Source organism: Salvelinus namaycush, chromosome 15 (genome assembly GCF_016432855.1).
Source record: "Salvelinus namaycush isolate Seneca chromosome 15, SaNama_1.0, whole genome shotgun sequence".
Lineage (NCBI taxonomy): Eukaryota > Metazoa > Chordata > Actinopteri > Salmoniformes > Salmonidae > Salvelinus > Salvelinus namaycush.
In genome coordinates, this window is record NC_052321.1 from 26,062,108 (window position 1) to 26,076,885 (window position 14,778).

Consider the following 14,778-nt stretch of genomic DNA (forward strand, 5'->3'; position numbering starts at 1 on the left):
GAACCTGTTTCCTCCCCTTAATCTACACTGATTGAAGTGGATTTGACAAGTAACATTAGTAACATTTTATTAGCTTAATGTTACGTTCAAAAGTCCCCGAATGTCCTTGGCCAATGTTGTTAAGGGATCGTAATAAGGGTAAGGGATCGTAATGTAGCTTTCACCTGGAGTCACCTGGTCACAGTCTGTTATGGAAAGAGCGGTGTCCTTAATGTTTTGTACACTCAGTGTAAATTGTAATTATTGAGGTCCTTGAAAATGTAAATGAAGTACTTGAAAAAGTCCCCGAATGTCCTTGGCCAATGTTGTTGTATAGGTGGAGTTATGGGTCAATTTGTATATATTCACTTTTATTCCTCTAAGTACACATGTGGAAGTGCATGAAAATCATTTTTATTTTTGTTTCAAAACATTTAGAAATGAAGATCCCAATGTCACATATTGGCACCATTATTTATAGAAAGACCCTTATAGTGCCCTACTTTAAGCGAGATTTATTCCTTGGTGAGGTTTACTTACGGATTCAGTCACAGTGGACTTGCTGATCTGATAGGCTTCGTTTAGGACCATCCCATGCAGGTCATCCAGAATGGCTGCAGGGTGACGTATACTGACGTAGTGGACCATAGACTCAATGTATCTGTAATAACACCTCATACATTGTCAATGACATTAGCAATATATATTCCTGTAATATGACAAGGAGAGTTGTTGGGCACAGCTGCTGTGGGGAGACACTGATTGCAGATGGAAAGGCAATATGTTAAGAATTTTCTATGATGAGCTGGTCTATAAGATTACCTATAACAGTATTTTTACACAAGCCTTTGGTGGCTATAGCATACTAGAACTTAATATAAACCCAGTTGATGTTACCTGTCCAGAGTTTCAGCCACTAGAGGGGTGAGCACCACATTGATTGCCCCTTTCACTTCCACGATGGCGGTGGTTCTGGTCTGGGAAAGGGGCTGCTCCAAGGTCCAGTCCTCAGTGGTGGTGTCGTCTGTGTTCTCCATCGCCTTCTTATCCAGAGGAGTATACGGTTGGCTATAGTCACATAGAGAGAGATGCAGTTACAGATCTGTGTGTGAGAAACACACAGAGCAGACCATAGAGATCCTATTAAATTAGTTCTATATGTAATTATATGGAGCAGACATACATACACTGAGTGTACAACAACATAAGGCACACTTTCCTAATATTGAGTTGCACCCCCTTTAGCCCTCAGAACAGCCTCAATTCATCGGGGCATGAACTCTACAATATGTTGAAAGCGTTTAATAGGGATGCTGACCCATGTTGACTCCAATGCCTCCCACAGCTGTGTCAAGTTAGCTGGATGTCCTTTGGGTGGTGGACAATTCTTGATACACATGGGAAACTGTTGAGCGTGAAAAACCCATCAGTGTTGCAGTACTTGACACACTCAAACCGGTGCGCCTGGCACCTACTACCTTGTTCCAGTGTTGTCGAGTCCAGTTTGGAGACCACATATTGAGTGTCTCAGTCTTGTCTCGGTCTTGTCCAGCGGAATAAAACTCATAATCATCATCTTCCATTCAGTCAGTGCATAAAAGCGTTTCGCTAGGCCAAATATAATACATCATCTCCTTTCTTGAAACATTAATATCTTATCACCTATTGAAACCTGTGATTCCTACTTTACTCGTAACATTACTGTCATTGAAAAATATCCTCAAACTTGGTCCGAATTTCCTTGACTCGCTGGTAGGGAAGTGTCGGGAAATTGTTGGAAAGTTGCATGCTCACTATTAGTAAGGGGAGACAGGGGGAAATTATAACAGTCTTTATATCTATAATAATGTTGCACAGTGGCAAACCTATTGGATCTAGGCCTTCAGTGTGTGACATGCTTGTGATGCTGAAAGGACAGCAATCGTAAATACCAGCACACATGTAAGAGAGTGCACTTTTTGTAAAACACAAAGTGTCAGTGGTGTAGTGGAGGCTATATATGCCTATATAGGCCTTATAGACACTTTGTTTTTCAGTGGGCATTGTGTATACTCACTTCTTAATCCCTACTGTTGCATATCAAAGTAGTGTAGTGGAGGTATACGACTTATTAATTATGTACAGTCGTGGCCAAAAGTTGAGAATGACACAAATATTAATTTTAACATTCTGCTGCCTCAGTTTGTATGATGGCAATTTGCATATACTCCACAATGTTATTAATTGCAAAGTCCCTCTTCGCCATGCAAATGAACTGAATCCCCAAAAAACATTTCCACTGCATTTCAGCCCTGCCACAAAAGGACCAGCTGACATCATGTCAGTGACTATCTCGTTAACACAGGTGTGAGTGTTAACGAGGACAAGGCTGGAGATCACTCTGTCATGCTGATTGAGTTTGAATAACAGACTGGAAGCTTCAAAAGGAGGGTGGTGCTTGGAATCATTGTTCTTCCTCTCTCAACCATGGTTACCTGCAAAATCATTGCTTTGCACAAAAAGGGCTTCACAGGCAAGGATATTGCTGCCAGTAAGATTGCACCTAAATCAACCATTTATCAGATCCTCAAGAACTTCAAGGAGAGCGGTTCAATTGTTGTGAAGAAGGCTTGCTCAGGAATGGCAGCAGGCAGGTGTGAGTGCATCTGCACGCACAGTGAGGTGAAGACTTTTGGAGGATGGCCTGGTGTTAAGAAGGGCAGCAAAGAAGCTACTTCTCTCCAGGAAAAACATCAGGGACAGACTGATATTCTTCAAAAGGTACAGGGATTAGACTGCTGAGGACTGGGGTAAAGTCATTTTCTCAGATGAATCCCCTTTCCGATTGTTTGGGGCATCCGGAAAAAAGCTTGTCCGGAGAAGACAAGGTGAGCGCTACCATCAGTCCGGTGTCATGCCAACAGTAAAGCATCCTGAGACCATTCATGTGTGGGGTTGCTTCTCAGCCAAGGGAGTGGGCTCACTCACAATTTTGCCTAAGAACACAGCCATGAATAAAGAATGGTACCAACACATCCTCCGAGAGCAACTTCTCCCAACCATCCAGGAACAGTTTGGTGACGAACAATGCCTTTTCCAGCATGATGTAGCACCTTGCCATTAGGCAAAAGTGATAACTAAGTGGCTCGGGGGACAAAACATCGATATTTTGGGTCCATGGCCAGGAAACTCCCCAGACCTTAATCACATTGAGAACTTGTGGTCAATCCTCAAGAGGCGGGTGGACAAACAAAAACCCACAAATTCTGACAAACTCCAAGCATTGATTATGCAAGAATGGGCTGCCATCAGTCAGGATGTGGCACAGAAGTTAATTGACAGCATGCCAGGACGGATTGCAGAGGTCTTGAAAAAGAAGGGTCAACACTGCAAATATTGACTCTTTGCATCAACTTCATGTAATTGTCAATAAAAGCCTTTGACACTTATGAAATGTGTCACGTTCCTGACCTGTTTTCTGTTATTTTGTATGTGTTTGACGGTCAGGGCGTGAGTTTGGGTGGGTAGTCTATGTTATGTGTTTCTATGTTGGTTAATAGGGTGACCTGATATGGCTCTCAATTAGAGGCAGGTGGTTTTCATTTCCTCTGATTGAGAGCCATATTAAGGTAGGTGTTTTCACACTGTTTGTTTGTGGGTGATTGTTCCTGTGTCAGTGTATACCACATGGGACTGTTTCGTTTGTTCGTTCGTTTAGGTAGTCTGTTCCTGTGTCAGTGTATACCACATGGGACTGTTTCGTTTGTTCGTTCGTTTAGGTAGTCTGTTCCTGTTCGTGCGTTCTTCGTCTATATGTAAGTTCATTTGTTTCAAGTCTGTTGACTTCGTTTATTGTTTTGTAGTTTGTTCTAGTGTTTGTTAGTGTTTTCGTCTTGTTTGTAATAAATTCAGAATGTATTCATCACCCGCTGCGCCTTGGTCCGTTCATGCACCACAAGACGAACGTTACAAAATGCTTGTAATTATACTTCAGTATTCCATAGTAACATCTGACAAAAATATCTGAAGACACTGAGGCAGCAGACTGTGAAAATTAATATTTGTGTCATTCTCAAAACATTTGGCCACAACTGTAGTATAATAGTGAAATCATGCACAAAGTAGCCTACACAATCACAAAGCGGGCAGCACACATAGCCTAGTTTCAATGGAATATCATCTGCAGGCAGGAAGAGCGTGCAACTCTCAACTGGTTGTCGCATTGAGCAGCTCACAGAAGAATGACATCAGTAACTCATGATATCTACCAGTAATGCCAACTAAGACAACAATGGGTAGGCAAACCAGGTATTCAAAAAGTTGTTCCATGGTCTTGGTTAGATGCGCAATTCAGTCATCATGCTATTTTCATGATCATTTCTAAAGGCTTAACCAAAAACCCTTCCCAGTTAAAAGTTCACTGCAATGTAGGCCTACCTGACAGAATTATATAATGCTGAGTTGTATCAATGGGGAGGGCATTTGTTTTGCTCAATTGAATTAAAGGGCAACTACACCCTCCATAAGTATATATTTTTTAAATGTTCCCAGACTTGGGAAGCATTGTTGTGGACTGTGTAACAGCATCCGAAGATGCTGTGACACACCGACCAGACCATGACGGACCCGCCACCTTCAATCCCGCTCCAAAGTACAGGCCTCGGTGTAACGCTCATTCCTTCGACGATAAACGCGAATCCGACCATCACCCCTGGTGAGACAAAACAGCGACTGGTCAGTGAAGAGCACTTTTTGCCAGTCCTGTCTGGTCCAGCGACGGAGGGTTTGTGCCCATAGTGTCACAGCATCTTCGGACTGAGCTTGTTGTCATTGTAGGCAATCTCGACGCTGTGCGTTACAGGGAAGACATCCTCCTCCCTCCTCCCTGCAGGCTCATCCTGACATGACCCTCCACCATGACAATGGCACCAGGCATACTGCTCGTTCTGTGCGTGATTTCCTGCAAGACAGGAATGTCAGTGTTCTGCCATGGCCAGCGAAGAGCCCGGATCTCAAACCCATTGAGCACGTCTGGGACCTGTTGGATCAGAGGGTGAGAGCTAGGGCCATTCCCCCCCCAGAAATGTCCGGGAACTTGCAGGTGCCTTGGTGGAAGAGTTGTTGCCGGTGATGTCTGGTGAGGACCTGCCTTACAACAGGCCTACAAGCCCTCAGTCCAGCCTCTCTCAGCCTATTGCGGACAGTTTGAGCACTGATGGAAGGATTGTGCGTTCCTGGTGTAACTCGGGCAGTTGTTGCTGTCCCGCAGGTGTGATGTTCGGATGTACTGTCCCTGTGCAGGTGTTGTTACACGTGGTCTGCCACTGCGAGGACGATCCGTCCTGTCTCCTTGTAGCGCTGTCTTAGGCGTCTCACAGTACGGATATTGCAATTTATTGCCCTGGCCACTTTTGCAGTCCTAAGGCACGTTCCCACAGATGAGCAGGGACCCTGGGCATCTTTCTTTTGGTGTTTTTCAGAGTCAGTAGAAAGGCCTCTTTAGTGTCCGACGTTTTCATAACTGTGACCTTAATTGCCTACCGTCTGTAAGCTGTTAGTGTCTTAACAACCGTTCCACAGGTGCATGTTCATTAATTGTTTATGGTTCATTGAACAAGAGTGGGAAACAGTGTTTAAACCCTTTACAATGAAGATCTGTGAAGTTATTTGGATATTTACTAATTATCTTTCAAAGACAGGGTCCTAAAAAAGGGACGTTTCTTTTATTGCTGAGTTTACATTATTATACACAATCCATGTCTCAACTGTCTCAAGGCTTAACAATCCTTCTTTAACCTGTCTCCTCCCCTTCATCTACAGTGCATTCGGAAAGTATTCAGACCCCTTCATTTTTTCCACATTTTGTTACAATACAGCCTTATTCTAAAATGGATTCAATAGTCCCCCCCTCATCAATCTGCACACTACCCCATAATGACAAAGCAAAAACAGGTTTAGACATTTTTGCAAATGTATAAAAAAAAAAACTATCACATTTACATACGCATTCAGACCCTTTACTCAGAACTTTCTTGAAGCATCTTTGACAGCGACTACAGACCCTTCTTGGGTAGATCCTCGCAAGCTCTGTCAGGATGTATGGGGAGCATCGCTGCACAGCTATTTTCAGGTCTCTCCAGAGATGTTCGATCAGGTTCAAGTACAGGCTCAGGCTGGGCCACTCAAGGACATTCAGAGACTTGTCCTGTCTTGGCGGTGTGCTTAGGGTCGTTGTCCCATTGGATGGTGAACCTTCGCTCCAGTCTGAGGTGTCTGGAGCAGGTTTTCATCAAGGATCTCTCTGTACTTTGCTCAGACCATCTTTCCCTCAATCCTCACTAGTCTCCCAGTTCCTGCCGCTAAAAGAAATCTCCACAGCATGATGCTGTCACAGCCAAAGCGATGGTGCCTAGTTTCCTTCAGAGGTGACGCTTAGCATTCAGGCCAAAGAGTTCAATCCTGGTTTCATCAGACCAGACAATCTTGTTTCTCATGGTCTGAGAGTCTTTAGGTGCATTTTGGGAAACTCAGTGGGTTGTCATGTGCCTTTTATTGAGGAGTGGCCTCCGTCTGGCCAATAACTGGAGTGCTGCAGAGATAAGTGGAGTGCTGCAGAGATGGTTGTCATTCTGGAAGGTTCTCCCATCTCCACAGAGGAACTCTGGAGCTCTGTCAGAGTGACCATCAGGTTCTTGGTCACCTCCCTGACCAAGGCCCTTCTCCCCCGATTACTCAGTTTGGCCGAGCGGCCAGCTCTAGAAAGAGACTTGGTGGTTTCAAACTTCTTCCATTTAAAAATGATGGAGGACACTGTGTTGTTGGGGACCTTCAATGCTGCAGAAATGTTTTGTTACAATTCCCCAGATCTGTGCCTCGTCAGAATCCTGTCTCGGGGGCTGTACAGACAACCTCATGGCTTGGTTTTTGCTTTGACATGCACTGTCAACTGTGGGACCTTTATATAAACAAGTGTGTGCCTTTCCAAATCTTGTCCAATCAATTGAATTTACCACAGGTGGACTCCAATCAAGTAGTAGAAACATCCCAAGGATAATAAATGGAAACAGGATGCACCTGAGCTCAATTTCAAGTCTCATAGGAAAGGGTCTGAATACTTTTGAAAATAAGGTATTTCCATTTTTTTTAAACCTGATTTCACTTTGTCATTATGGGGTATTGTGTGTAGATTGATGAGGAAAAAAACATACGTTATACATTTTAGAATGAGATTGTAACGTAACAAAATGTGGAAAAAGGGAAGGGGTCTGAATACTTTCTGAATGCACTGTACACTGATTGAAGTGAATTTAACAGGTAACATCAATAATGGATCATAGCTTTCACCTGGTCAGTCTGTCATGGAAAGAGCAGGAGGTCCTAATGTTTTGTACACTCAGTGTATATGATGCACACACACACACACACAGTCAACAAAGCCTAGCAAAATAAATTTGAAATACTTGTTTGTGTCTCCCATCAACAAAAGACCTCTGTCTAGTAGAGAGCTGGCAGAGAGGCCTTGTTTAACCACCTACAACATAAGAGAAAGGGTTAAGACCTCAGGGTACTCCACGGATGAACAGACACACAAACACACAAACACTGTCTATATAGAATGTGTTTCTTACCTTAAAGCTGGGAACAGAGAGCTGGTCGAAGGAGGCAGAGCTCTCCTCACTGGTGGGCGTGTCCAGGTCCAGGGGGCGGTGTAGTGAGGACTTGGAGGTCCTCTTATTGGTGGGCTGCTTCTGAGACCAGTTAGACACCTGGGGTGTATTCAGAAGACGGTCAGAAGGTTTAAGATGTAACGAATAGAGCTGTCACGATTCCCTATTCTCCCTGATAAACAACAATGCAGGTGTAGGTTTGCAAAACTACCAATAATTTACAAAAGTTACCCACATTTTTGTAACTTTGCCATAGTTTACATGTTAATTACCAATCTGTGGTAATTCGGAATTACTTTTTAAAAATGTATTCATATAAAGTATACATTTTTTATATACAGTTGAAGTCGGAAGTTTACATACACCTTAGCCAAATACATTTAAACTCAGTTTTTCACAATTCCTGACATTTAATCTGAGTAAAAATTCCCTGTTTTATGTCAGTTAGGATCACCACTTTATTTTAAGAATGTGAAATGTCAGAATAATAGTAGAGAATGATTTATTTCAGCTTTTACTTCTTTCATCACATTCCCAGTGGGTCAGAAGTTTACTACACTCAATTAGTATTTGGTAGCATTGCCTTCCACAAGCTTCCCACAATAAGTTGGGTGAATTTTGTCCCATTCCTCCTGACAGAGCTGGTGTAACTGTGTCAGGTTTGTAGGCCTCCTTGCTCGCACATGCTTTTTCAGTTCTGCCCACAAATTTTCTATAGGATTGAGGTCAGGGCTTTGTGATGGCCACTCCAATACCTTGACTTTGTTGTCCTTAAGCCATTTTGCCACAACTTTGGAAGTATGCTTGGTGTCATTGTCCATTTGGAAGACCCATTTGCGACCAAGCATTAACTTCCTGACTGATGTCTTCAGATGTTGCTTCAATATAATCTACATTAAAAAAAAATCTCATGATGCCATCTATTTTGTGAAGTGCACCAGTCCCTCCCGTAGCAAAGCACCCGCACACATGATGCTGCCACCCCCGTGCTTCACGGTTGGGATGGTGTTCTTCGGCTTGCAAGCCTCCCCCTTTTTCCTCCAAACATAACGATGGTCATTATGGCCAAACAGTTCTATTTTTGTTTCATCAGACCAGAGGACATTTCTCCAAAAAGTACAATCTTTGTCCCCATCTGCAGTTGCAAACCATAGTCTGGCTTTTTTATGGCGGTTTTGGAGTAGTGGCTTCCTCCTTGCTGAGCGGCCTTTCAGGTTATGTCAATTTGGAATCGTTTTACTGTGCATATAGATACTTTTGTACCCGTTTCCTCCAGCATCTTCACAAGGTCCTTTGCTGTTGTTCTGGGATTGATTTGCACTTTTCACACCAAAGTACGTTCATCTCTAGGAGACAGAATGCGTCTCCTTCCTGAGCGGTACGACGGCTGTGTGGTCCCATGGTGTTTATAATTGCATACTATTGTTTGTACAGATGAACGTGGTACCTTCAGGCATTTGGAAATTGCTCCCAAGGATGAACCGGACTTGTGGAGGTCTACAATTTTTTTCTGAGGTCTTGGCCGATTTCTTTTGAATTTCCCATGATGTCAAGCAAAGAGGCACTGAGTTTGAAGGTAGGCCTTGAAATACATCCACAGGTACACCTCCAATTGACTCAAATTATGTCAATTAGCCTATCAGAAGCTTCTAAAGCCATGACATCATTTTCTGGAATTTTCCAAGCTGTTTAAAGGTACAGTCAACTTAGTGTATGTAAACTTCTGACTCACTTGAATTGTGATACTGTGAATTATAACTAAAATAATCTGTCTGTAAACAATTGTTGGAAAAATTACTTAGGACATCTACTTGGTACATGACACAACTGACTTGCCAAAACTATAGTTTGTTAACAATACATTTGTGGAGTGGTTGAAAAACGAGTTTTAATGACTCCAACCTAAGTGTATGTAAACTTCCGACTTCAACTGTATGTGTCCATATTGACAATGCGTTTCTAGTGGATAGGCCATATGGTTCAATTCAACTTTACTAATATGAAAGTTAACAGTAATATACCCTCCCTTTGCAACCCTATACAGGGGTGTCAAATGTATGTACAATACGTCTTAGTTTTCCTATCTTATTATAATAATAATAATAATAATAAGAGTTCAGGGATAAAGTATTGTGTCTCAGCCTTACCTGGTAGTGGGCCAGGTAACTCTGGTAGCAGGCCATGACGTGGGGCTGTCGTGTCACCAGGCCTGGCTCGGGGGTCTTCTCCACCTCCACTGAGCCCTCCTCCTCCAACCCCAGCGCAGAAACAAAGGAGGCCTGCGACTGGTGGCTGGGGATGGGGTGGGCTAGCAGCGGGGGCAGCATGGGGGGCATGGGTAGAGGCCTGGGCTCTGTGATGAGATCCCCGTTCAACACATAGGTGAGGGGGCCCTCCACGCTGTGGTAGATGGAGCTGTGGCTGGAATCACAACAGATTGGTTTAACTACTGCAAGCATGTGTTGTTTCCCTTAATTTTTGCTAGGTAAGTTGACTGAGAACACATTCTCTAAGAAAGTACACGCTTAGGTAAGAGGGAGAAGGGTCGGGAAAGGAAGTGCAGTCATTTAGCAGCTACAGTCCCCACCTGTAGTGGTCCATGTGGTAGGGCTGCTGCTGGGGCTGATACTGCATCTGCTGCTGCTGCCTCCTCTTCTTCCTCCCAGGGTAGGTGCCTGGACCCTCATCTGCACTGCTGATGGGCTCAAAGTCCTCTGCTGCTGAAAAGTAAGCTTCGCTGTCAGCCACTGACATGCTGGAGTCTGCCGAGCGGTACTGGTGGAAGGTGCAGGAGTCTGCGGACGGCGTGAAGGGGAAGGAGCTGTAGCTCCGGCGCGGAGAGTCCAGGGCGTTCTCGTCACTACGGGAGACCTCGCTGCTGAACTGGACGCCAGCGAGGGGCGGCGGAGGCTTGTCGGTGAAGACGGCCGCCGACAGGCTCTTGGTGCTTCCTAGCCGGGCAGACTGCATGGAGGACTGGCGCTTGAGGGGCGAGCGGAGAGGGGAGCGGAGGGAGGAGCGCTCCTGGGCACTGTTGGGAGAGACTGGGGAGCCCTCAGGGACATCTGTAAGAGTACTGTGTAGAGAGAAGAAGGGGTTGAGAATACTAAGATAATGCACTTTGGAATCAACAAAAAGTCAGCTTCTTCACTCTTCGTGGGCTAGTATGGGGGCTGTTGGTCAATTGTGAATATGTGTGAGCATAGTATATGCCTGTTGCACCCCTGGAGCACTAATCTGCTACTCACTCTGCAGTGCTTTTGCCGTTCATGGGGAACATGCGTTCCTCAGTGCTGGGAGACGGGCTGTCCCTCTCCCCGGCCAGTAGGGGCAATGCTGCGCTGGAGGAACTATTTTCCTCGGAGGAGGAGGCCGAACTGTGGGAGCGCGGAGGCACCTGGAGGCTCAGGCGTTGACCCCGAATTCCGGGCTCCGGGGCCGGACTGGGGGTACAGGTGTCCTTCTTCACCGCCAAACCCTTACCTATAGGAGAGAATACACACTACTGTAGGTTACGTGTGTTCCAGATATACAGATCAAAGCTAAAATGGAACAGACCAGCATCCTTGACATTTAATTTTTTTTTTGCAGTGAACCTAGATATGACCTCTGCATCGGTCTACAATCCCTATGAACTATAATCCTGTACCGTTTGATAAATAAATTAAAACTCCCGTACCATCGGACAGTTTGGTTGTCTCCCTGGTGACGATCCACTCTCCAGGCTGCAGCAGTGATTGGCCGTAGCAAATGTCTGACTCAGCGCTGGAGGAGAAGGCAGAGCTCGAGGGGGTCTTCTCCTCCAGATGGAAGAAGTCCAGGCCTGTGTTGGTGCCCCCGTAGAAGCGACAGCCCCCCAGGCAGCCACACTTATTCCTGCTTCGCTTGTTACGCCCTGTCTCATCTGGCCACAGGAACCATAGCCTGGGAGGAAGGGAAAAAGAGAGACAGCGCACTCATGTCTCTGTGTCTGTGACTGCTGCTGGTGGTGGCAAGACCAATTTTCTCTAGGGATCCATTTCCCCCTATTGTCTTTGGGATCAATAGTGTATTCATTCCTTCCTCCATTCCTACCTCTTGGTGTGAGCGTCATGGAGCTCCAGGAACTGCCTCTGCACCTCGTACTTGGCCGGGTGGTCCGCAGCCAGTGCCACATCAGCTGTGATCAGGGCAAAGTTGACCGAACCAGCCTCCAACCAGAAGGATCTCCGCAGTACAGGGGGCTGGCCCAGCCCTAACCCCTGACCTGGAGAGGGCCCTGGTCGGACCCCGTCTGACTGGGGCTGTTGCTGCTGCTGTTCAATGTACTGGTGGATATATACGTCCTGAACCACAGCACTGATCCCTTCTCCTACCGCCTGATTGTGCAGGTTGCAGTTGGCCAGTCGGATGGCGCCGGTCTAGGTGAAGGGAAGGCAGAAATAGAGCAGTGTTTTTCAACTCCTGTCCTCAAGCAGGGCTTGACATTAACTTTTAAACTTTTTTTTACACTTGTCACTCTGGACAAGTAGGACTGATTTTTTTACTTGTCCAAAAGCTAAAAAAGAAAAGAAAAGGCCTGTAGCACCATTTTTACATCATTTTATGATTCAAGGAACCACTTTACAAAATAAAATGTATTACTATCTTTTTTTTGCCATAGACAAATAGACAAAAATGTAGGCTACACACTTCCTATTGGCATCTTTGCATATTCAAGCCTGTCTCAAAATACAACACTGCCCCTTTAAGGCTCTCCTGGAGGATGGTTGGCCACCCTTGGTAGCCTATAAAACATTGCAACATTACAATTACAACCAAATACTTTTTACATCGTTATAAAATAATTCCCTCCAGGGCTTGAAATTAAGGGCGTCCTGTCGTTAATGATGATCAAAAATATTTATACGGTTCAAAACAGACTCTGGGACACTTCTGGGACCACAGATCCATACAAACAGTGCACATAATATATTTTTTCTTAAAGCAATGATGCTGATGCAACAGATCAGACCGTTTAGCTTAAGACATTGATAAAGTTTTATTTCTTCATATTATAAGCTCAACAATGTGCACATGGCTGTAGGCTGTAGGCTATGCGCAAATATTCCAAAATGCAATTAGCGGGAAAACACTGTTCTCAAAAGCGCACCGCACGCGTGAGTGGATCCATGTGACAGAGATGAAAATATCAGTTAGAATTAAAGAAACAGGGGAGATCTAAAGATGCATTAACTAGCATGGGTAACTAATTTGACTAGGATTATTCCTTTGGCTGCTGGACAATAAAACAACAATGATTTGAAAACCAATAGAACAAGAGAAAAATGCTGGTTTCAATGTGTTTTACAGTGCCTTCAGAAAGTATTCACACCCCTTGACTTTTGTTGTTTTGTTGCGTTAGCCTAAATTAAAAATGTATTAAATTGAGATTGAATTGTTACTGACCTACACACAATATCCATAATGTCAAAGTGGAATTATGTTTTAAGACATTTTTACAAATTGATTAAAAATGAAAAGCTGAAATGTCTTGAATCAATAAGTATTCAACCCCTTTGTTATGGCAAGCCTAAATAAGTTCAGGAGTAAATATTTGATATCAAGTCACATAATAAGTTGCATGGACTCACTCTGTGTGCAATAATAGTGTTTAAGCAATTTTTTTAATGACTGTCTCATCTCTGTACACCACACATACAGATAACTGTAAGGTCCCTCAGTCGAGCAGTGAATTTCAAATACAGATTTGACCACAAAAGGTTTTTCAATGCCTCACAAAGAAGGGCACCTATTAGATTTAAAAAAGCAGATATTGAATATCCCTTTGAGCATGGTGAAGTTATTAATTCTACTTTGGATGATGTATCAATACACCCAGTCACTACAAAGATACAGACGTCCTTCCTAACTTAGTTGTGGGAGAGGAAGCAAACCACTCAGGGATTTCACCATGAGGCCAATGGTGACTTTAAAACAGTTAGACTGTGATAGAAAACTGAAGATGGATCACCAACATTGTAGTTACTCCACAATACTAACTTAATTGACAGAGTAAAAAATATATAAATATCATCTCTCGATGACCGACTCGCTTCTCTGTATACATCAATGATGTCGCTCTTGCTGCTGGTGAGTCTCTGATCCACCTCTACGCAGACGACACCATTCTGTATACTTCTGGCCCTTCTTTGGATACTGTGTTAACAACCCTCCAGACGAGCTTCAATGCCATACAACTCTCCTTCCGTGGCCTCCAACTGCTCTTAAATACAAGGAAAACTAAATGTATGCTCTTCAACCGATCGCTGCCTGCACCTGCCCGCAGGCACCTGCCCATTATGACTTAGAATATGTGGACAACTACAAATACCTAGGTGTCTGGTTAGACTGTAAACTCTCCTTCCCGACTTGCATAAAACATCTCCAATCCAAAGTTAAATCTAGAATTGGCTTCCTATTTCGCAACAAAGCATCCTTCACCCATGCTGCCAAACATACCCTCGTAAAACTGACCATCTTACCGATCCACGACTTCGGCGATGTCATTTACAAAATAGCCTCCAACACCCTACTCAACAAATTCGATGCAGTCTATCACAGTGCCATCCGTTTTGTCACCAAAGCCCCATATACTACCCACCACTGCGACCTGTACGCTCTCGTTGGCTGGCCCTCGCTTCATACTCGTCGCCAAACCCACTGGCTCCAGGTCATCTACAAGACCCTGCTAGGTAAAGTCCCGCCTTATCTCTGCTCGCTGGTCACCATAGCAGCACCCACCCGTAGCACGCGTTCCAGCAGGTATATCTCACTTGTCACCCCCAAAGTCAATTCCTCCTTTGGCCGCCTCTCCTTCCAGTTCTCTGCTGCCATTGACTGGAACGAACTACAAAAATCTCTGAAACTGGAAACACTTATCTCCCTCACTAGCTTTAAGCACCAGCTGTCAGAGCAGCTCACAGATCACTGCACCTGTACATAGCCCATCTATAAATAGCCCAAACAACTACCTCTTCCCTTACTGTATTTATTTATTTATTTTGCTCCTTTGCACCCCAGTATTTCTACTTTGCACACTCATCTACTGTCAAATCTACCATTCCAGTGTTTTAATTGCTATATTGTATTTACTTCGCCACCATGGCCTATTTATTGCCTTTACCTCCCGTAT

The 14,778-nt window shown here is 44.3% G+C and overlaps 1 protein-coding gene across 1 annotated transcript in view; it reads right to left on the reverse strand.

Moving 5' to 3' along the window:
- Window positions 1–14,778, reverse strand: part of LOC120060368 (transmembrane protein KIAA1109 homolog) — a 145,935-nt gene that overhangs the window by 78,824 nt on the left and 52,333 nt on the right. The window contains exons 24-32 of the mRNA XM_039009639.1: window positions 11,700–12,025; window positions 11,275–11,549; window positions 10,904–11,108; window positions 10,213–10,701; window positions 9,773–10,046; window positions 7,587–7,724; window positions 7,419–7,489; window positions 877–1,047; window positions 520–640 (exon numbers count right to left, since the gene is read on the reverse strand). Of these exons, the coding sequence (XP_038865567.1) occupies window positions 520–640; window positions 877–1,047; window positions 7,419–7,489; window positions 7,587–7,724; window positions 9,773–10,046; window positions 10,213–10,701; window positions 10,904–11,108; window positions 11,275–11,549; window positions 11,700–12,025 (2,070 nt within the window). The remainder of the gene's footprint in view (window positions 1–519; window positions 641–876; window positions 1,048–7,418; window positions 7,490–7,586; window positions 7,725–9,772; window positions 10,047–10,212; window positions 10,702–10,903; window positions 11,109–11,274; window positions 11,550–11,699; window positions 12,026–14,778) is intronic.